This window comes from Hylobates moloch, unplaced genomic scaffold (genome assembly GCF_009828535.3).
Source record: "Hylobates moloch isolate HMO894 unplaced genomic scaffold, HMol_V3 SCAFFOLD_18, whole genome shotgun sequence".
In the NCBI taxonomy this organism is placed as follows: Eukaryota; Metazoa; Chordata; class Mammalia; order Primates; family Hylobatidae; genus Hylobates; species Hylobates moloch.
Window position 1 is genome coordinate 641,876 of NW_026652293.1, and position 23,281 is coordinate 665,156.

The 23,281-nt window shown below is 40.8% G+C and overlaps 1 protein-coding gene and 1 pseudogene across 2 annotated transcripts in view; both read left to right on the forward strand.

Moving 5' to 3' along the window:
* TCEANC2 (transcription elongation factor A N-terminal and central domain containing 2) overlaps positions 1–23,281 on the forward strand; it is a 53,020-nt gene that overhangs the window by 19,270 nt on the left and 10,469 nt on the right. For both annotated transcript variants that reach the window (XM_032137303.2, XM_058430522.1), the window contains one exon: positions 16,304–16,497. In XM_032137303.2, coding sequence (XP_031993194.1) covers positions 16,304–16,497 — 194 coding nt within the window. The remainder of the gene's footprint in view (positions 1–16,303; positions 16,498–23,281) is intronic.
* On the forward strand, positions 17,563–17,805 carry LOC116457826 (cytochrome c oxidase subunit 7B, mitochondrial-like; annotated as a pseudogene).

A 23,281-nucleotide genomic window follows, 5' to 3' on the forward strand; every position in this document is an offset into this window, starting at 1 on the left:
TATTTTTAGTAGAGACGGGGTTTCACCATGTTGGTCAGGATGGTCTTGATCTCTTGACCTCGTGATCTGCCTGCCTCAGGCTCCCAAAGTGCTGGGATTACAGGTGTGAGCCACTGTGCCCAGCCCCAAAATGTTTTTTATAAATTTTTTTTGGTGCATTCTTGTGATTTTTCCTTTTATTTCTTAAACATTTAATATCTGGCTCTTCTGTATTCATCTGACTATTCTAATATTTATGGTTCTTGGGGATTTAAATCTGTTATTTATTGTTTCTGCTGACTGATGGTACTTGACTTCCCATGTGCTTGTTGATTTTTAATTGCAAACTCATTATTGTATTTCTATTTTTCTTTTAACTTTATTTTTTTTTTTTTTGAGACAGGGTCTCACTCTGTCTCCCAAGCCAGAGTGCAGTGGCGCAATCACAGCTCACTGCAGCCTTGAACTCCTGGGTTCAAGGGATCCTCCTGCCTCAGCCTTCCGAGTAGCTGGGACTACAGGTAGATGCCACCATGCCTGGATCATTTTTTTAATGTTTTATAGAGAAGGGGTCTCGCTGTGTTGCCCAGGCTGGTCTTGAACTCCTGTAACCAAGTGATCCTCCTGCCTTGGCCTCCCAAAATGCTGGTATGAGAGGCATGAGCCACTGTGCCCAGCCTGTATTTCTATCTGTAGGAATTCTGTGGGGCTAAATTGAGAAGCTTCCCTCCAAAGGGGATTAACTTCTTTTGTTTCTGCCAATAATCAGAGTCCATCTCTGACCTGGAATACTTTAGCACACCTCTTAAGGATCTTACCTCAGTATGAGAGTCCCAGCTCCCCTCCTCGCTACTGGCCCGAAGCTAAGTATTTCAGCAGCATTGCTATTGATATCAGCCCTTAGGATAACCCCACCCTTCCCTGAGTGCACCCTTCTAGCCTCTGCTAACTTTTTTGTTGGGGTTAGGTGGCTTTTATCCAGGATCTAGTAATACTGCAGTGAAAGAGTAGCTTTAGTCCACCATAAAGCTTGAGAGTTTGCTCTTTATCTTAAAGATCGTAGGATTATTATTGAAGAGTTTTGAATGGAGGAATGACATATTCAGTTTAGAAATATCTATCTGGTTGCCATGTGGGAAAAGTGTTGGACAAAACAAACCTAGAGGCTGGAAGCTCAGTTAGGAAGCTACTAAAACATCTGCATAAGAAATGAGAGTGGCCTGGATGGACTGTTAATCATGGCGATGAAAAAATTGTAGTTGGAATCAAGAGACATATGTGTAATAAATCCAAAGGATTTGTAGATTGATTGGATGTTGGGAATGAAGATGAAGCAGTGAAGGCTGAGGGCTAGGTTTCTGATATGGGCAAGTAGGTGGTTGGCAGTACCACTCATTAAGATAGGGAACAGCAGGTTTGGAGGTGGAGGGAATAATAAGTTCCATTTTAGACTTATTCTGTGGAACATCCCAAAAGAAATGTCCAACAGAATGCTAGAAATACAAGAGTGAAGCTAAGGAAAGATTGTAACTATATACTGGGGAGTCATTATCAGCACAGAGCTGGGAAATGGTGTGATAATAGTAGATAAGCTGCCGGGCGCAGTGGCTCAGGCCTATAATCCCAGCACTTTGGGAGGCCGAGGCGGGTGGATCACGAGGTCAGGAGATCAAGACCATCCTGACTAACACAGTGAAACCCCGTCTCTACTAAAAATACAAAAAATTAGCTGGCGTGGTGGTGGACGCCTGTAGTCCCAGCTACTCAGGAGGCTGAGGCAGGAGAATGGCGTGAACCTGGGGGGCGGAGCTTGCAGTGAGCCGAGATCATGCCCCTGCACTCCAGCCTGGGCAACAGAGTGAAACTCCGTCTCAAAAAAAAAAAAAAAAAAAAGTAGATAAGCTTGCCTAGAATGAGTATATAAGTTAAGAAGACCCAAGAGCTGAGTCTAAAATCCAGAAGCACACCAGTATTTAAGGACTTATAGAAGAAACTGAGAAGGTATGACCAGAGAAGCAGAAAGAAAACAAAAGAATGCTGTCATGGAATGCAAAGGAAAGAGTATTTCTAGGAGGAGATTGGTTAGCTTTGTCCATTCTTGTCAAAGGGCCAAATAAGCTATATCTAAAAATTGCACATTGGATTTTGCAAAATGAAGTCATTAATGATCTTGCTTAGGACCGTTTCAAAAGTAAGGTTAGGGGCAGAAGCTTGAGGAGTGAAGAAGATGTATGAAAATGAAACAAAATAGACAACTCTTTCAAGAAGTTTGGTATTGAAAGAAAAGAGAGGTGACAGTATCAGAAAGGGAATGTGGGATTGAAGAAAGTTCTGTTTTTTAAGATGGAAAAGGATCCTAACATGTTGAATGCTAATGGCAAAGATTCTGTAGAGTGAGAGAAGTTAGTGTAGGAGAATAATAACAGGGTGAGCCCCTTAAATTGTTAAGATTGATTACCAAGATGAGGATTAGCAAGAACCTTGGATCATCATTTGATCTGTGTTTTATAGAATCTATATTCATTCATTCATTCATTCAACACATACTGAACACCTTCCTTGTCCTATGCCTTATGCTGGGTGCTACAGAATAATGCATGGTTCATGTTTGTAAGGTGCCCACATTCTCTGGAGAAATAGACATTCAGGTGTATAATAATGATTGACGTGAAAATGCTAAAATCAAGGGATGTACAAAGGTCTGTGGGAATACAGGGGAGATGGTGAATACTTCTGCTTAGGCAAGTGGAGAAGGGTTTTTATAGAAGAGGTGGGATTTTGCTAGGTCAAAATGAGATCTGGCTCATTGCAGGCAGAGACATGAGTAAAGGAATGGAGGCTTGAAAATCCTGAAAACAACATGCTAGAATGTAATATACATGGCTAGAATGGGCAAGGGTGGATAGCGATTGGGCCTGATTATAAAGAAACTTAAAAGCTAGCCATTAGGATATGGACTTTTCCCAGATGCCATTGTTTTCAAGTGTGGATTTCTTAGAACTCTGGTCCAGTGAGATGTTATTTGAGGAAAGTGTCCTGGGTTCAAATAAAGCTTGGGTTCACATTACTATTTCCTCTCCCTTAGAGGTTTTCAGTATACTTTGTCATTTAATAGGCTAGATGCCTACAATAAAGAAGCCTGTTTGGCCAGGTGCGGTGCCTCACGCCTCTAATCCCAGCACTTTGGGAGGCGGAGGCAAGTGAATCACTTGAGGTCAGGAGTCTGGGACCAGCCTGGCCAACATGGTGAAACCTTGTCTCTACTAAAAATATAAAAATCAGCTGGGTGTGGTGGTGTGTGCCTATAGTCCTAGCTACTCGGGAGGCTGAGGCAGGAGAACCTGGGAAGCTGAGGCAGGAGAACCCAGGAGGCAGAGGTTGCAATGAGCCGAGATCATGCCACCGCACTCCAGCTTGGGCAACAGAACAAGAACTTGTCTCCAAAAAAAAAAAAAAAGAAGAAGAAACTTGTTTTATTTTATGGGTATTTTTTCGTTAGTTTGATTTTTCACTTTTATTTTAGGTTTTGGGGGTACATGTGAAGGTTATATAGGTAAACTCCCTGTGTCATGGGGGCTTGTTGTACATATTATTTTGTTACCCAGGTATTAAACCTAGTACCCAATAGTTGTGTTTTCTGCTCATTACCCTTCTCCCACCCTCCACCCTCAAGTAGACCTCAGCACCTCAGTGTCTGTTCCCTTTTTTGTATTCATGAGTTCTCATTATTTAGCTCCCACTTATAAGTGAAACATGCAGTATTTGGTTTTCTATTCCTGCGTTAGTTTGCTAAGGATAATGGCCTTCAACTCCATCCATATTCCCACAAAGGACATGATCTTGTGCTTTTTTATGCCTACATAGTATTCCATGGTGTATCTGTGCCACATTTTCTTTATCCAGTCTGTCATTGATGGGCATTTCAATTGATTCCATGTCTTTGCTATTGTGAATAGCACTTCAGTGAAGGTGGGTATCTTATTAGCAACCTATGAGCTTTAGAAACAGCTGTTACTGGAACCATTTAATGGTAACTGTAGGATGACATGATGAGCGTTTCTGGTGACCAAGAGAAAAATGCACAGGAAAAGGGTGTTAATAGAGAAAGAACAAGTAGAAATCAGGAGATCAGATAGGAGGTCATTCAGATATTCATTCATGTGCCAGGCAGTGTTCTGGATACATGTGATCAAAACAAGACAAAAATCCCTATCCTTGTGAAGCTTACATTCTAGTGAGGAGACAGGCAATAAAGAAGAAACATGATAAACAAATTGTGTAGTTATGTTAGAAGATGATAAGTACTGTGCAAGAGAAAAAGTCAAGCAAGTTAAGGGGGATGGGGAATGTGGATGGTGTGGGCTGGAGTAGGCCTCATTGAGAGATGACATTTGAGCAGAAACTTGACGGAGGTGAGGAAGTGAGCCATGAGGATGAGGTACGGCTGTAAATATTGAGGTGAGACATGATGGAGGCTTGGAGGACTGAGAGAATGGAGAAATGAAATAGCTCCTTAGAGAAACCTTATCAGGGAGAACGGGCTGGATTTAGCAAGGATTGACCATAGAGGTGAGGGAAAATGGGGATGCCCCGATGATGCCTCTCGCTATGTTGCCACCCTTATCCTTTCCACTGGCTCGCTCTTTCTGCTTTCAGACAAGCACAAATCTTCCCCTTTAATTGTCTTTGCCACCTTTTCCAAACACCTTATTTCTCTTCTTTTTATAGCCAGATTCCTTTAAAAATGTTGGCTACTTGAAACTCCCATTTCTGGCCTGCCCAATCCTTTGGGAAAAGCATTCCAAGCTGGCTTCTCCCACAACCACTATTCTCTCAGGGCACAAGTAATTTCATTCTATCCAAATCCAGTGGTCTTGTCTCAGTTCTCATCTTCCCAGACTGTGAATTTGAGACCATTGATACTCCCTTTCTGTTGACATAAATGACACTGAACTGGTTGCCAGTTCTGTATCTATTTTTAAACTGTTTGTTACCTTCATAGCCCTTATCTCAGTTTGTAATCACCTATTTAATTATTTACTTCTTTATTTTTTTATCTGCTAGGCAGTAACTCTGTGCCAGCAGAAGTTACACTTTATTTACCAGTGTATTTCAAGCATTAGTGGCGTATACAGCAGGAGCTCGGGAACATAGTCTTCAAATGAGTGAAAATGACAAAGTTGAACAGGTTTTCTCTATGGCTCTTCTCACCTTCTGTGTCCTTGTTTCTTTCCTTTCTGTGTTTCTTCAGTCCTCGTCCTCTCTCCCCTAACAGGGTGCTTTTCCATAAAGCTCAGCCCTTAGTCTTTTGCTGCTTCTTTAGAGCATTTAGCCGGAGAGCTTGTCCATGTCTCCAGCTTAACTGAGGCCTTAATTCAGATACCTCTTGGATATGCATCTCATATCCTGATCCATTTTTGAATCTTAGATTTTTAGAAAGGTTGTTCCAATTTACATTCCTACCATTTTCTTAAATCTTACAAATTTAAGAGGTAAAAATAGCATCTTGTTTTCATGTGCTGCATAGAATGAATTGTTTTCCATGCATTTTTTTGACACTTTTTCTTTTTTTTTGTAAACTGTCTGTTCATGTTCCTTGTACATTTACTGCTGAGATCTTACAATTTTTCTTACATATTTCTATGAGCTCTGTAAATGTCAGTGTCATAACCCTTTTGAATCCATTTACCTACTTCAGTTTATAAACAGGGAAACTGAGACCCAGAGAGATGAAGTGACTTATCCAGGGCCAGCTAGTGAGTTAGCACCAGAGATGTAATGAGAACCCAGGTCTCCTGGGGCAGTGTTCCTTCCTGGTTAGCAGGATACCATTGTGCCCTGGACCCCAGCCATATGTCCCTTTATCTTATTGGACTGTCTCTATGGGTTCTACCATCTGCTTGAATTTAACTCTTTTAAATCAGAATTTAGTGCCTTTTCTTGTATACCTCAAATGGGAGTTTTCTCTCAGTATTTCCATTTGAGTCAATGTCCCTAGAGTTTTGTTCTTACATAAACCTATTAAGCGGAAATGTCCAGCAGGAGGTTGGAGATGCGGGATTCAAGCTCAGATGCAAAATTTAGACTGGAAATACTTATTTGGAAGTCATCTGCCAGGAAGTGTTTGCTTGCAATCACCTTAGTAGATGAATTCTCTAAGTAAAAGGAAAGATGAAGGGGCTGAAGGACTGAACCTGGGAGAAAATCTATGCTGGGGAAGTGGGAGGAAGAAGAGGAGCCAGATAAAGAGACTAAGGAAGTGTGGTTAGACAGGAAGAGAGCGAGGGCAGTACATGGACATGCAGGCCAAAGACTCTTCTTAGAGGCAGGGGAAATGAGTGTCCTCGAGTGGTCTGGGAAGTTGAGGGCCAACTAGCAAAAAGCCTTTGGAGCTGGCAGTGATAAGGCCTCTATGAGTGGATACCTTTATTATCAAGGAAGCCAAAGAGCATGGGGTATGGAGTAAATAGCTGATCAGGCAGTGGAGTTAGGCCTTGTACTCTTAACCTGGTGAGCAGGCATGCTCCATTTTTGCAATACTGTATATATGAATATTCTGGGAAAAGTTTTGTCAATCATATCTGATTTCAGAGATGCTGTGTTTTTGTTTATGACTGTTTAACAACAACAACAAAACCCCTCTTCTTACAAAGTACTTTCACATCTATGACCTTGTTTGATCTATATAACAGCTCTGGAAAGTAAGTGTAATTTTTTTCCATTTTACAAATGGAAAAACTGAGGCTTGGAGAGTTTAAAGTAACTTGCCCCAGGTTAGACAACCAAATAATAAATGACAAAGCTAAAATGTTCTTATACCATGTTATGCCATCTCCTGAAACCTAAAAATGAATAAAAGGCTAAAATCAAAATGATGGTGGGACTGCATTCCTTTCTGGAGACTCTAGGAGACAATCCGTTTCCTAGACTAGTTGCCTTTTCTAGTTTCTAGAGGTCATCTGCATTCCTTGGCTTGTGATCTCCTTCCTCCATCTTCAGAACTTGCAATGGTAGGTTGAATTCTTCTCACATCTCATCTCTGACCCATCTTTCTGCCTCTTCTTCACTTTTAAGGACTCATGTGACTAGATTGGGCCCACTTGGAAAAGCCAGGCCAGTTTCTTCATCTCAGGGTACTTAACCTTAATCACATCCGTAGTCTCTTTTGCCATGTAAAGTGACATAGTCACAGGTTCTGAGGATTAGGGCATAGTCATTATTGGGGACCACTGTTGTGTCTCCCATACTCTCACATTATGCTCTGCGTTTCAGGCTTCTGTGCTCTTGTTCACTCTACTTCTTGTGTTATTCCTGTCTCCTTGAGTTATCATTATCATCATTATTTTTGTTTTGCAAAAGCCCTTCAAAAAATCTGACAGAAGCGCCAGCGCATCCAGCCCTTGTTGCCTTTGAACTGGGAGTTTAGTCACCAACTAAATTAGCATTGTCTGAGTGTGATGCTTTTCATTCTCAGGGCTCTGCAAGAAGGCCCCTGAGTGAGGTGGTGCAGGGACTATGGAGAGATGCTCATTACCAGCCGTCTCCAATTGTCTTTTCTTTTTTTTTTTTTTTTTTTTTTGAGACGGAGTCTCACTCTGTCGCCCAGGCTGGAGTGCAGTGGCGCGATCTTGGCTCACTGCAAGCTCCGCCTCCCGGGTTCACGCCATTCTCCTGCCTCAGCATCCCGAGTAGCTGGGACTACAGGTGCCCGCCAACACGCCCGGCTAATTTTTTGTATTTTTAGTAGAGACGGGGTTTCACCGTGTTAGCCAGGATGGTCTCGATCTCCTGACCTCGTGATCCGCCCGCCTCGGCCTCCCAAAGTGCTGGGATTACAGGCTTGAGCCACTGCGCCCGGCCCAATTTTCTTTCTTTCTTTTTTTTGAGACAGTCTCACTCTGTCAGACAGGCTGGAGTCTGGTGGTGCGATCTTGGCACACTGAAACCTCCGACTCCCGGGTTCAGGCGATTCTCGTGCCTCAGCCTCCCAAGTAGCTGGGATTACAGGCATGCACCACCATGCCCACCTAATTTTTGTATTTTTAATAGAGATGGGGTTTCACCATGTTGACCAGGCTGTTCTCGAACTCCTGGCCTCATGTGATCTCCCCACCTCAGCCTCCTAATAAGTGCTGAGATTACAGGCGTGAGTGAGCCACTGCGCCTGGCTGAGTTATTATTAAGACCAGGATAAGCATTGCCTCTTTCATGGTGTTCCCTGACCCCTTTACCAGCTGAATTGACTCCTCTGCCCTTTTGGCCCTCCTTGGGGTTCCCCCTTCAATACTATCTTAGGACCCGTATAACACCTTTTTGTGTGCATTTGTTTGTTTAGGTGTTGTCCCCTGACTTTCCTAGAGCTCCTTGAATACAGATTAGTCTGGATTTTCTGGGTCTTGTCTTGCTCAACATTCTGTCCCAATGCCTCTGAGTATTTGGTAATGTTTGGTAAATGAGCAAAAGACTGCTTCCTGCAGGGAATTTGTCTTAACAGTGTGCTGGGATGCAGAAATCCCCTAACCTTAAACCCAGGGAACTTGACCTGGGTCATAAGACCAGCCAGTGGCACTGCTTACTTTAAAACATTAACTTCATGGAGCAAATAATGACTTTTTGCAGATCATTAACTTCCTTGATGTAGCTACTGGCCAACTTGTGACCTTGGGGAAAGGTCATGGAGCCTCATCTTTTTCATCTGAATCAGGAGGATGTAGGACTATCTGATCACCAGAGGGAATGGTAGAGGGTTAAAGTGTGGGCTCTGGAGCCAGACTGCTTATATATGAAACCTGGTCTGGCTTCTTGTTTTTCGCAAGTTACCTCACCTCTCAGTACCTCAGGTATCTTTACCTGTAAAATGGGGAACTATAGCACCTATTTCATGGGGTCGTTCTGAGGATTAATGAATTAATATATGTAAAGTGGTTAGCACAATAGCTGTTATTATGATTATTTTATAATTTTTTTAGAGACAGGGTCTTACTCTATCACCCAGGCTGAGTGCAATGGTGTGATCATAGCTCACTGCAGCCTCGAACTCCTGGGCACACACAGTCCTCTTGCCTCAGCCTCCCAGGTAGCTGGGACTGTAGGCATGTGCCACCTCACCCAGTCAATTCTTTTATTTATTTTTAAAAATTTTTTCTAGAGATAGGGTCTCACTATGTTGCCCAGGCTGATCTCAAACTCCTGCACTCCAGCGATCCTCCTGCCTTGGCCCCCGCAAAGTGCTGGGATTACAGGCATGCCACCATGCCCAGCCTGTCATTATTAATGTTATCATGAAATTCCCTTTGTGATCTGAAATGTATGATTCTGCTCTGTTTTTGTCTAGTAGAGGGTTTCCCAGACTCCTCTTTCTTGCCCCAGACTGAATTGCCTTTTTGCTGTTAGTCGTCTTTGGAAATTCTTCCCTCTTGCTGACAAGTCACATCCCCCACTGGGCTCCTTTACAGCCCTACCTACCCTTCCTAGGCTGGTTTGGCAGGTGTTGGCAGAAGACTCGTGACCAGTCTGGGCGTGGCTCTTGTGGGAGTATCTGAGGGATGTACTGCCCCCTGCAGGCCAAAAGCAGTGACTCCACTGTCCGGACCTGTGAGTTGAAGCTTTCTGTCCTTTGGCCACCTCTCAGGGCCTGTGCTCCTCTGATTTTGGAATACCAAGAATGTGAATAACAGTATCTCAATGGAGCCTTATCGAATACTTCCTGTGTGCCAGTCCCTAACAACAGAGAAGTATAATGTATTAGGAGTTAAGTGTGCAGGCTCTGGAGGTGGAGTCAGGCTGCTTGTGTTCTAATCCTAGCTTCCACACTTCTTAGCTGTGAGACCTTGGGCAAGGTGCCTTACTGAGTTTGGGTTTCTCATTTGTAAACAGAGATATAATAACGATATTTAAGTCATTGTTATAAAAATTAAATGAGATAATTCATACAAAGCCTAGAGTGATAAGCAGGAAAAATAATCAGCAGTGGATAAGAATTAGAAACTTTTCATTTTCTCAGCACCTTTGGATTCATTTCTTCACAGTATAGTTTCATTATTTTGTTTGCAGTTGTGTGATTTTCCTAATCACCTCTATCCATATTCAAATGTCAGCACAAAACCAATTTGAAAGTCAAATGTAAATGTTTTTTATTTAACTGATTCAATTCAGCAAACATTTATGGATTGTCTCTTCTGTGCTAGGCACTATGCTGGGGGCTGGGAATAGAACTTGGAGTAAGGTACAGATTCTGCTCTCAACACGTTTACAGTTTTGAGGATAAGATGGACATTTAAATATTCTAGGCAGAGGGAATGGTATGAGCTAAGGCACAGAAGTAGGAGCAGGCCAGCCAGCACGACCCCAAACAGGGACATGCAAGCTGCTCTCTATGGCTAGAAGGTAGTGCACAGAGGTAAAAGAGTGGGAGGGGTGAAAGTGAGGGGAGGGAGGAAGGAGGGCGACATGGTGACAGGTGAGGCCAAAGAGATTCCAGGTCATCCAGAGCTTTAATGCTATGTTAGAAATTAATTTGAGAGCAATGGAGAGCCATCGGAGGATTTTTATTAAGGGTATGATATGATCAAATTGTGTTTGAAAAAGGTCATTTTGCCTTCAGTAGACAGGATGAATTGGAGAGGGCCAGACTGGAGACAGAGATTGGTTAGTGAAGTAATGCAGTAGACCTGTGGAGAAATGATGAGAACCTGAATCAGGGCAGTAAGAGTGGAGAACAGGTGAGGAGGAAGAGTAAAAGATAGAGGGAGAATTAAGGAAGTAGATCTATATGACTTGGAGTGGCTGAATGAACATAAGGTTGAAAGAGACAGCGGATCCTAAAATGATGGGTGGGTGGTGGTGCCATTCTGTGACAAAAAATGTTGAGTTAGAGGTGTTTGCAGAATAACCAGGTGGAGATGTCCAGTAGGGGACTGGATATTTGGTCTCGTGCTCAGTGGGAACCTTTGGCTAGGGACACATAGTTGGGAGTCATCTGCCTGCAGGTAGCTGGACCACAGGAGTGGGCAAGATTTCTCAGGGAAGGCAAGTGGAGAAAGAAAAGAGGCCAAGGACAATGCCCTAGCTGGGGTTCACAGATAATTAAAGATTGGGCAAAGGATTAGCAGCCAGCAGAGGAGATAGAGAAGGAAGAAGAGACCCAGTAACAGGTGGTGTCTCCAAAAGCAGCGCAAGAAAATATTTCAGGAAGAAAGCCAGTGTCAGATGCCACAGAGAGGCCAAGTAATGTCAGGATGGAGAAGGACTGCTGGATTCGACCAAGTCAAAGGACTCTCTGTTTGAGGGACTTCTGCATTATTTCTCACACATAAAGCTGGGTCAGCAGTGCCTTTCTTGGAGAGAGAAAAGGTTAAGATGAGACTCTTATGAAGGGAAGGATCTCTATTCTGAAGAAACCTGAATATTGCCCTACTATAACACAGCCCAGGCTGTTAGGTTTGTTGACATGTTGAGCCAGCCCACTAGATTGTGAGCTGAACTGCATGGATACACACAGTCCCACTACTCAGACGAGACCACGATTAATAATTTTATTGTAAATTCTTTAAGGCTTTTTTCTTTGCATATAAACAAAAATGTTGTTTATATGTATACACATATGTAGTTTTAAAAATAAACATTGACTCACACTATGTGTGCTCTGAGACCTGCTTTTTTCACTTAACTAAGAAAAGTGATCATTTTTCCAGTTACTACATGTAGAGCTATTTTAGTTTAGTGTTTTGTTGGGTTTTTTTTTTTTTTTTTTTTGAGACAGTCGTGCTCTGTCACCCAGGCTGGAGTGCAGTGTTGTGATCTTGGCTCACTGCAACCTCTGCCTCCAAGGTTCAAGCGATTCTCATGCCTCAGCCTCCTGAATAGCTGGAATTATAGGCATTCACCACTTTGCCCAGCTAATTTTTGTATTTTTAGTAGAGACAGGGTTTCGCCATGTTGGCCAGGCTGGTCTCAAACTCCTGGCCTCCAGGGTTCCACCCACCTCAGCCTCCCAAAGTGCTGGGGTTACAGACGCGAGCTGCTGCACCCAGCCTATTTTATTTTTTAATGGCTGCTAAGTAGTTATTGTTTAAATGGACTATAATTTATTTAACAAACAGGACCCTTAATGATGAGCTTGTAGGTTGTTCCTAGCTTTTCACTATCACAAACAATACTGGAATGAATATTTCTGTACATGTGTCTTCTTTGTACACTTTGGCAGGTAAAATGTAGGCTAAATTCCCAGGGCTGTGTTCTCCTCATCTCTGTATCCTTAGCACCAGGCATAAGGTAAACGCCCGGTAAAAGTGTTTAAATGGGCCGGGCTCGGTGGCTCACACCTGTAATCCCAGTACTTTGGGAGGCCAAGGCGGGTGGACCACCTGAGGTCAGGAGTTCGAGACCAGCCTGGCCAACATGGCAAAACCCCGTCTCTATTAAAAATACAAAAATTAGCCAGGCGTGGTGGCCACTGCACTCCGGCCTGGGTGACAGAGCAAAACTCCATCTAAAAAAAAAGTGTTTAAATGCTCTGGATCTAGGTCAGATATCCTGTACTATCTTATTTATCATTTTATTTTTAGCATCTACTACAGTGACCAAGAGCATAAAATCTTGCTTGCCGAATGAATAATCTCAGGGATAAGGAGAACTCCACCTAGAAAAGGAAAGTATCCAGGGGTGCTTTGTGCTTTCAAGTGATGTGTATTGGAATGCACTTTCCTAAGCATCGCTAGCTAGGAAGCACCTTTAGACATTTCTAATGAGTGCTCTGCATTCCTCCTCCTCTTCCTCCTTGTGATGGGTATTGATGTACTCCTTTCCCAGGTCCATAGAAAGGCTAGGTACAAATTCTTGATAAAGAATTGGTTAGAGGGAGAAGTTAAAGACTCAATATTATTTTATCCTGTCTTCCCTTCAGAGTTTTATTTTTCAACTCCAGGATTCTCTTCATAGAACCTTTAAAGCAGGGACAATTTCTTGTTTAAGCCCTACATGCCTACTGCCTAGCATAGTATCTAGAGCAAACAGGCCTTCAATAAATGTGTGGAGAATAAAGGAATCAAACAATATTGGGCTATGCAGTTGGCATAATTGGAGAAATTTTCTAAATGTTTTGACCATTTTCTCAAATAAAAATTTTTTTCTGCTTCCCTTTGTTCAGTGATGCCTCTTTCATTATGTATTAAATTCTTATGTACTATAGTCTGTTTCCGACCTTCATTTTTTAAAATTCCCTATCCATTTTCTTTTTTGGTGTCAGTCCATATCATTTTCAATTTTGTTACTTTATAATATGTTCTAATATCTTAGATCTTAGATATGAGGCTAGTTGTGCGTCATAACTCCTCTTTTTCAAAATAGCATTTTATACACTTGCTCAGTTATATTTGTGTAGAAGTATTTGGTTGTAGTCTAATAAAAATAGCCCACTGAGATTTTTGGTTGAGATTACATAAAATCTATAAACTAATTTCTTTTTTGTTTCTTTTCTTAGGCGGGATCTTGCTCTGTTGCCCAGGCTGGAGTGCAGTGGCATGATCACAGCTCACTATAGCCTTGAACTTTTGGGTTCAAGCCATCCTCCCATCTCAGCCTGCCAAGTAGCTGAGAGTACAGGCGTATGCCACCTCACCTGGCTAATTTTTTAATTTTTTGTAGAGACAGAGTCTCATTGTGTTGCCCAGGCTGGTCTTGAACTCCTGGGCTCAAGTGATCTTCCCACCTTGGCATCCCAAAGTGTTGAGATTATAGGCATGAGCCACTGCACCCAGCCAACTACTTTCTATACTGGCATTTTTGTGCTGATTTTTCCATCTCATAATAAGGTATATTTTCCCTTTATTCAAATCTTCTGTTATGTATTTTAGTAGGAATGTATGTTATTCTTTATATGAGTCTCTCATTCAACCAACCTGCTCTCCTGATTCCTATCTCCTGCCACTATGCTCACTGCTGGAGATACAAAGATGAGCATCCCCTAAGGTTAGGGGATTTCTTGCATAGCTCTTTCTGCAAGGAGCTCAAGTTGGTGAACAAAAGAAATAACTGATCAAATAATTACAACTAACTCTAGTAATTGTCATGATAAACAGAAGCACAAGGTGCTAAGGAAGCAGAGAGCAGGGGTACTGACCAAGGCTAGAGATATTAAGGAATAATTCCTGGAGGAAGGGACCCTTAAATGAGTCTTAAAGACCAAATGGAAGTTGGCCAGACAAAAAGAGAAGTAAGAGTATTTCAGGCAGACAGAATGTTCATTGGGATGTATGCTCAAAAGTAAAGAGATAAAAAATAAAATGTTTTAGGAGCTACAAGTAGCTGGAGTATTGGATGACAGTGGATAGTAGCTGGAAATGAAGATAGAAAGTAGGTAGGAGGGTAGCAGATTGTGAAGGGACTTTTATGAAAAGGTAAGAGTGGATATAGCACCAAAGGATTTAAGTGGAGGAGTGAAATGGTCAAATTTATGCTTTAGGAAAAAAGTCTCTAAAAAACAAAACACTAAAAATAAATAAAGGCTATCTTAGCTGCAGTGTGGAAGATGGCATTAAGGGGTACCAAACTTAGCTGGAGAGGTCAATCAGGGTGCCTCCATAGTCATCTGGAGGCAACATGCCCTAAGGCAGGGCAGTGGGGCTAGGGATGGAGGAGAAGGAGGAATCCCGGAGCATTAAGGAAGTGGGCACAAACAGACGGCACATGTGCATGCTCACACACCCATGCTTGTCCGTGCTTTCCGAAGTGCTTTATAGTTTTTACTAGTTTAAACAGGATTTGTTCCCCTGTTGTGTTCTGACTGGATGTTACTGACTTAAGAAAGCTATTGGTTTTTAAAAATATATCTATGTTATATTCAACCCATGGAGCAGGATTAAAAAATTCATTAAAATAAAAAATTAAAAAATATATATGTATCTTGTATTCCATGTTTTAAACTTTTAGTTTTAAGTGTTCAGTTGACTTCTTTAGCCTTTCTAGGTATTTATTTTTATCTAAGTACTTTGCATATTGAAATTTTTGACCCTTCACCGTTTTTTCCATTTTTATTATGAAATTCTCAAACATACACAAAAATAAAGAGAATATTATAACTATCTCCCATATGCCCTTCATCTAGATTCAATAACTATTAAGATTTTGTCCCACTTCATCTTTCCCTTTTTGCTTTTGTTTTGTTGCTGAGGTATTTTAAAGTAGAATCTCAGACCTTTTGTCATTTCAACTCTGCATACTTCAGTATGCACCTCTAAAAACTGTGGATATTTTCCCTTGTAACCACAGTGCCATTGTTATTGTGCTTAACGAAGTTTACAATTATTCCGTGGTATAATTTAGTATCTAGTGCATATTCATATTCCTTGTTTATCTCAAAATATCTTTTAACAGTTGGTTTGTTCCAATTGGGATTTGAATCACACGTCGCATTTGGTAGTTTGTACTCAAGAGACTCTTTTAATCTACAGCAGTCCCTAACCCTAGCCCCTTTTCAAAAACAAACAAACAAACAAACAAAAAACAACAACAAAGAGAAAAATCACTGTGGAAGAAACCATGTCTGTTGTCCTGCAGAATGTCCCACATTCAGAATTTGTCTTGTTTCTTCATGCTATAATTTAATTTATTCCTCCGTCTCCCCTATTTCCTGTGAATTGGAAGTTAGCTTTGAATGACTAACTGGATTATGGTTCTTTTTCTTTTGGGGAAGAGGATAAGACTACTTCATAGGTTAGGGGTGCGAAGTACTTCTTCTGTTTCTTCTGTCTGATAGTCCCACTCTTAGGGATGCTAACATTGAACAGTGGGTTTAGATGATGACAGCTCATCCCTCCATGATAAATTTCCCCATCAGACTCATTGAATGGGTTCATCCACTGATAATTGTCTCTGAATGAATTATTTCATCAGGGCTACAAAAAAATGTTCTCATTCTGTCAGTCTTTTCACATTTAGCTAAATAATATTCCCATAATAACTAGGGCTATTTTGTTGTCTTGAAATACAGTATGTACCCCCTTCCCCAAAAAAACTAGATAAATGCTTAATTCATTTTCTTTTATAGTAATTTTTGGTTAAAGAAGTTACCTTTGTTGTTCTTTTTAAGAATCTATTGATTTTGCTTCTAGTTTATGACTTAATTCATTGGCTAGGCTGCTGGTTCTCCCCCGGTGATTACCTTGTTATCTTAGTCCTTGTGAAGCAGGTTTCTTTTGCACAAGAGTCTTTACATCCTTGGGTGTGTGAATGACTTTCTCAGTGCCACATGTCAGTCCATCTAGTCCTGTGCTTTTCAGAAGAAGGTGTAACAACCATTCTTTTGTTTTTTCTCTTCCTATTCCAGGTCACACTGTGAACAAGATGCGTAAACACTCAGATTCAGAAGTGGCTTCTCTTGCCAGAGAAGTTTACACTGAGTGGAAAACTTTCATTGAAAGACATTCAAATAGACCTTCTATTGAAGTTAGAAGTGATCCCAAAACCGAGTCGTTTAGGAAAAATGCTCAGAAATTACTCTCAGAAGCCTTGGAATTAAAGGTAATGCCCTAAATATATACAACTGTTATGTACCCATAATAATTAATTTTTAAAAGAAGAAAAATAAAGGTAATGTCCTGGTTGGATGTGATTACTAAGTGCTCTTGGTTAAACACCTCATAATTTCCTAATTAAGATTTCATAATCTTAATGCTGTGGCTTTATTTTAACCAGTTATTCTTTAAGGATTCTGGATTTATAAGCATTCCGGGAGACAGTGTTGTAGGAGGCAGGCTTTTGAACTAGCAAGATCTGGGTTGAAACCCTGACATTCTAGTTGTGACACTTTAGGCAGATACCTTAACGTTTTCTGAGACTTGATTTCTTAATCTGTAAAATGAGGATTGTAAGTCCTACCACTTAAGGTATTAAAAAGGTTAAATCAACCATATATGCAAAAGAGTAGTAGTGCCTGCTGATTAGAAGTTATTTAATGAATGTTGGTTACCTCCCATTTAAAATTCCTTCCCTTCTTGCTGAAGTAAAAATTCTGTGATGGACTGTGTTATGGAATATCAATGGTAAAATAAATAGCTGTCTATTGAAAAGACTCAGATCCCCCATTTTTTGTCAACAGCCATATCTTTACCTTTAAGGCATAAAATCAATTGGATAGACATGTTCCCTATCACCTTCATGGCTTACAATTCAGATGATGTTAGTGGTTTGAAGTATACATGCTGGAAGAAGGATTTTTGCTCATTAATAATAATATTCAGTGTCATCAAACAACAAATCTTATAAGCCGATTAATACTCTGGAGAATAGGACATATAATATTCATGTTTCTTCCGTATCCCAGGATATCCCAGAGCAACTCCGCTAAAGTATCCTTAAAGAACAATTTAATATTAATAAAAGAAGCAATTTAGAAGTCTGATTTAAATGCTAGATCTGTTACTACAGTCTCTAAAAAAAATTTTAGCCTTTCTATCTCAATTATTTATCCACAAAAGAAAGACTCGTGATATAGTACTTACTTTTTTTAAAATAAAGTTTTGGACCTGAAGTGAATTTGCACCAAAGCAGCAGCTGCATTGCTGCAGTTCTGTCTTCACCTTCACCATGTTCCTCTTGGTCAAAAACGCACCAAGTTGTCTCCAAGTTTGAAGCATTCAGCAAACAATGGCAAGGCAGAGCCACCGGAAACGTACGCCTGATTTTCATGATAAATATGGTAGTGCTGTATTAGCTAGTGGAGCCACTTTCTGTATTGCTATATGGACATGTGTAGCAACACAAATCAGAATAGAATGGAACCTGTCCCCTGTTGGCAGAGTCACCCCAAAGGAATGGAGAGATCAGTAATCATTCCAGCTGGTATAATAATGAATTGTTTAAAAAACAGCTCATAATTGATGCCAAGTTAAAGCACTGTGTACTCATTAAGATATGGCATTATTGAAGAAATAAAGTACATTTGAAACCTTAAAAAAATAAATAAAGTTTTGGGTTTTTAAATACAAACTTCTAATAGAAAATGAGAAAAATGTATAAAAGGGAAAAAAATGTAACCCAGACATAATCTTGTTAACACATTGGCACATTTCCTTTTTTGGTAAATTATTATGGGTTTTTAAATAAATGTTGGGCAAGTTATGATTATCTGAGATTTATATAGATTGAATTATATGCCAAATGTTCCATAACATATTTTTATTGATTATTTAAGTAACATTGCAGAAAATTGACGTAATTATTTACATTTGTGTTCTCTTGAATCTTGATCAATTTTAGTTAGTGTCATTTTTTATATCCTTTTCTATATATCTTTATTTTTTCATGTTTATAATTTTTAATGACTATTTGATAGTTCAGTGAATTGCTGTGCTGGAAGTTCACTTAACTTTTCCTAACGGAAGCTTTAATACGAGTATTAAACTCTTGGAAGAGACAACAAAATATGAAAGTTGTAAGTCTGATTTTCCAGAGTATCGATTAGCCAACAAGATTTATTTTAAATAAAGTTTAGTTTTGAAATAAGTCAAAATTATTGCAGAAACATACAGTGTGGGTATATAATATGTAGTTAATGTGGTGGTAAATACCAGTTCCCTGTGGTATCTTTTTAAGTAAATGATAATAACAAAGCTATGCTTGTAAGGATTAATGAGCAGTTTGCCGACTATATTAAACTCCGTGATAATTATCCTTTTAGTTTATCCATTAATTATCCTTTAAATGGCACATCAAGTGGTAAGCACTCAAGTGTTAGAAAGCAAAGTTAAAAAAGTGATACATTTGTTAGTGCTTTCCAACATAATTGGAAAAAATATCAGATTAAGCATAGCTGAATGGTTTTGTTCTCAAAAAGTAAATTTAAAAAATTAAAAGTATGCATCTTACTGTCTTCCTTAGCCAAAAAAAAAAAAAATCACTCTGCTTTCCTTGCATAAATAGCATTTGATAGCATGTTTATCAGTTTGTTATGTCAGAGAATATAAATACAAGCATTTTATATAAGGTTAATCCTTAGCACCTATCATCATCTGAGATGTTTCCATATTAGAGTAAATCAATGAACCATCTAATTCAGTATCTGGTCTTTGACAGTAACCAATGTTGAGTGCATTCAAATCAGACATCAGATCTCCATAAATGTACTTCATCAGGCAGCAGTAAAGCATTGGGTTTAAGTTATTGGCCCAGTGACTTAAAAGCCTCTACAATTTGATCCTAGCATGTGTTATTGCAAATACCAAATCTTCTCATTACATTTTTGTAGAAAAAAAAAGTTTCCATGTTGTTTCACTCATGTCCTTTAATAGTGAAAGCCATAGATGAAGAATAATAACGCACAGCCTAAAGGTGCATCTCTTTATTACCCTACAGATCTTGCTTTCTAGATTCATGGATTATTTCCTTGTTCTTGGAATAGTGAAATAGATGAATAAAAACTCCATCGTTGAAACCCAGGCTCCATTCCCCTTTACTTTCTCCCTTCCAGATCTTCTTTGTTCTTCCCCATCTTTTAGATCTTTCCTCATATGAACATCCCCTGTGGTGTCATTCTCTTACTTCCCCTTCCTCATTATCTACTCTCCTTTCCTACCTCACGGCCTGTGATCATTTTCCTATTATGTCATTTAAAAAAATGAACCTGATTCTCAAAGTGAGCCTGTATCATTAAGAGTTATGAAACACTGGCTGGTTGGCTCAGTTGGTTGTCAGATGGTGCTAATGAGATCCAGGTCAGGGGTACGTCCCCATATGGGACTGTTAGTTTTTTCTTTGTTTAATGGCCTCAGACTGCACCCCTGGCTTTGACCAGCTCTCTCATGAATGTATTCAAGTGGTCAAAAAGAAGTGTGGGTAGATATGTACAAATTCAATCATGCTATTGGAAAACCCACACAAAGTTTTCTTCCAGTGGCTATTCAATTCAACAGATGTTTAGTAAGCATCTACTCGGTGCTGGGGGAGAAGACAAACATGGATGAGTCTCATTCCCTATCCTAAGAAAGCTTTACTATCTCCTGGCTGATAACCTATAAACGATTAATTAAAATATGAGGCAGTCTGAAAAATGGTACTAGCAAGTATCAACACACAAAGTACAGAGCAGTTAAATCTGATGGGGGAATCTGGAAATGTTTCATAGAAGAGATGGCGGTGGAGCCCTGCCATTGCAAGAGGCGTAGGATTTTGCTAATTAGAACATACACATAAAATAGAGACATATTTTATATATGATGTTATTAGAAGAACAAGAAAGAAGGGGTTACACGTGGGAAGGAAGGGCATTCATTTAACAAATACTGGTTGAACATTTACTGTGTGCCACTAACCTATGCTAGCTAGGCATGCACAGTTTAGAAATGGATACATCATGGTTTTGACTCCAGCAGTCCTTATAGTCTTCTGAGGAAGATAGACAGATAGTTACAAGACAGTGTGGGAAGTTCTGCACTTAAGGTAAACGCATGAAGAAGACCCTGTTCCCATGCCCTGAGAGAGCTTACGCATGCAGCAGACATCACTAATTGGTTATGGCACCACTTCCCACTGATGAAGGAGCTCAAGGCGGTCATGTTTTATATCTTCCTCCAGCTAGTTCATCCAGAATTAGACAGCTGTATAACACACTTAACTCACAGGCACAAACAAATAAGGATTCTGACCCTCCGTCTCTGGGAAATGTGAACTAGGAGATACCAAGAAAACAACAGTGCAAGTGTTGAACAGAAAGGATACTGGAGGAGTTGTGAGGAAGCAGAGTTGTGAGTAGAGAAAAGATGTGTAGCATAGGAGGATCTCTCCTCTAAGGCAGTTAGAATTGGTAGTGAGTAAGGCCCATGAAGAAGAGCAAAAACATGTGAGAAAGAGACCAGGCAGCCCATGAGAGATACAGAGAAATGATCAATTTCTAAATAAATCCCTAGGTTTCTCCCAGTGTTCCTATCCTCATTCCCATTCATACAAATTGTCTCATAGCAAAAGCCCTTTTCTCAAGGACTCGGTGAAACTCTCGTCCTTCCACCCAGAAGGGCTCACCTAAAGCACCAGATTAGGGCCCACTGGAAAGGACTCCTCAACTTGGGTGGGTTTGGATTACCCAAAGGCACTTACAAGACAGGTATTCTTCACTTTGCAACAAACTTGTTATACATACGGTACATGATGAATCAGTTTCTATTATGATTTTAATGTCACATATTTTTCTCCATTTCTTAATTCTGATTGGTCTTCATTTAACAAGAGGCATGCATGAGAATGGTTAGATGCTTGCCTTCTATTACCACCACACTGCTGGCATAGCACCTGTCATGCTGCCTACCCCCAGGTTCCTACCAACTTCTAGGATGTGAGTTTGTGATGGGCAGGGTTCACATCCTTTCTATTCTATCTCTCTAAGAGCAGGCTAGACCCAGAGTAGCAATTCAGTTAACTATTTGCTGAATGAAGTATGTGAATTCCAAGATACTCTCAGAGTACTTTTTTTAAAAAAAATACAGGTACTATAATTTGCTGGAGTGGCCATGACTTGTTTTACAAACACATATACCCTTCTTCTTTGATAACCACTCACCTCAAAAAAAAAAAAAAAAAAGACTTTCTTGCTAAGTGTATCTCTAACCATCAGTGGAGACTAACCAGCCTCACACCGGGATAAGGAACTTTCTTTCTGGCAAATGCTGCAGGACAAATGCTGGATGGCCAGCGAGCCACCTTTCCAGCTTCCTAAAGTAGTCTGGTGCCAGGCCTGCCTCAGGGGGCTAGTTCAGTGCCCACCCAGGAAGCCTGGAAAAACTTGGAGTCTGGGTTCTAGAGAACCACGGCGCCAAGTCCACTCACTCCAGCACAAGCCTTGGAAATAATCTGTCTGCCATTAGGACCACAAACTTTTGTGAGCACCTTTTGTCGGCTAGGCTAAGGCAGATGTCCGGGCCTGGATATTCACTCTCTCTCTCTTTCTCTCTGTCTCTTTCGGTCCTGTTCTGCCCTTTGCTTGGTCCTTATATCTGACAAGTCTGTTTTTTCTACTTACTTTGGTCCATCTGTCTCTCATGTTAGGACATTTTATTAAATGTCAGGTGACCCCTTTTTATTTGGGGTATGTTTTTTTTTTTTGAACTTGGCTTTTTGCACAGAAGAACAAACATACATGTACAGCTCAGTGAATTTATCACAAGCAAACACCTATTTCACCTAGCCAGATCCTACTCATGCTCCAGGTCTCAGATTAAACTTCATTTCCTCTTGAAGCCAGGCACTGCCCTCTTGGGTTGGGTTGCTTTGCCATGGCTGTGTTCTCCACAGCGCTGGTTCCTCTCCTTTCTCCTGGTGCACAGGATCCTTACAACCCCTGTTCACAGTCTGTCTGTCCTACCGGACTAAGCTGCCCAAGGGCCCAAGGGCTGAGCCTGCTTTAGTCACTGCTTATTGCTCAGCCCAAGCACAGAGCCTGGCACATAGTGCTGAATAAATGCTTGAATGAGTGGCTAAGGTAGGGAGAGAAAGGTTAAAGGTAAAAAAGGAAGTGAGAGAGATAAATTTGTCTCCTTTTTTCAAGGAATTTTCTACTAGGAGAGACAAACTTAAAATATAGATCATTGGCTGGGTGCAGTGGCTCATGCCTGTAATCTCAGCACTTTGTGAGGCCAAGGTGGGAGGATTGCTTGAGGCCAGGAGTTCAAGACCAGTCTGGGCAACATCGCAAGACCCCATCTCTAAATTTTTTTTTAATTTTAATTAGCTGGGCATGGTGGTGCATGCCTGTAATAATCCTAGCTCTTGAGAGGCTGAGGCCAGAAGATCACTTGAGCCCATGAGTTTGAGCCTGCAGTAAGCTTCGATCACACCACTGCACTCCAGCCCAGGTGACAGAGTGAGACAGTATCTGTAAAATAAAAGTATACACTTCATTTATAATATATGATGATAGTGACTAAGGGAAGCTCAGGGCATGGTGGCAGCCTGAAGAGCTTTCAGTCCTTTGCACTGGAGTCTTTTTGTTTGGTTGTTTTTGCCTCGGCTTTGACATGCAAAGAGGAGTATCTTCTGTAGGGAAACATGTGCCTTGCTAAGGGAACATGTGCTGGTGCAGAGGCACAGAGGTGTGTGAAGGCGGCCAAGAGTGGAGTGCTCAGGGCTGGCTGTAGTCAGGATTGGGGAGGGGAATAGCTGAAGATGGGCCTGGAAAGGAGGGTAGGGCTGGGGGGTCTCGGAGCAGCATCCCAACCTACCCTGGATTCAGACCGTGTAGACAAAGTTCCAGATCTCTACTGCTTTGATTAGATCTGGGACCTCAAGATGGCTTGGGCCTGAGCCAGACCACCCCAGA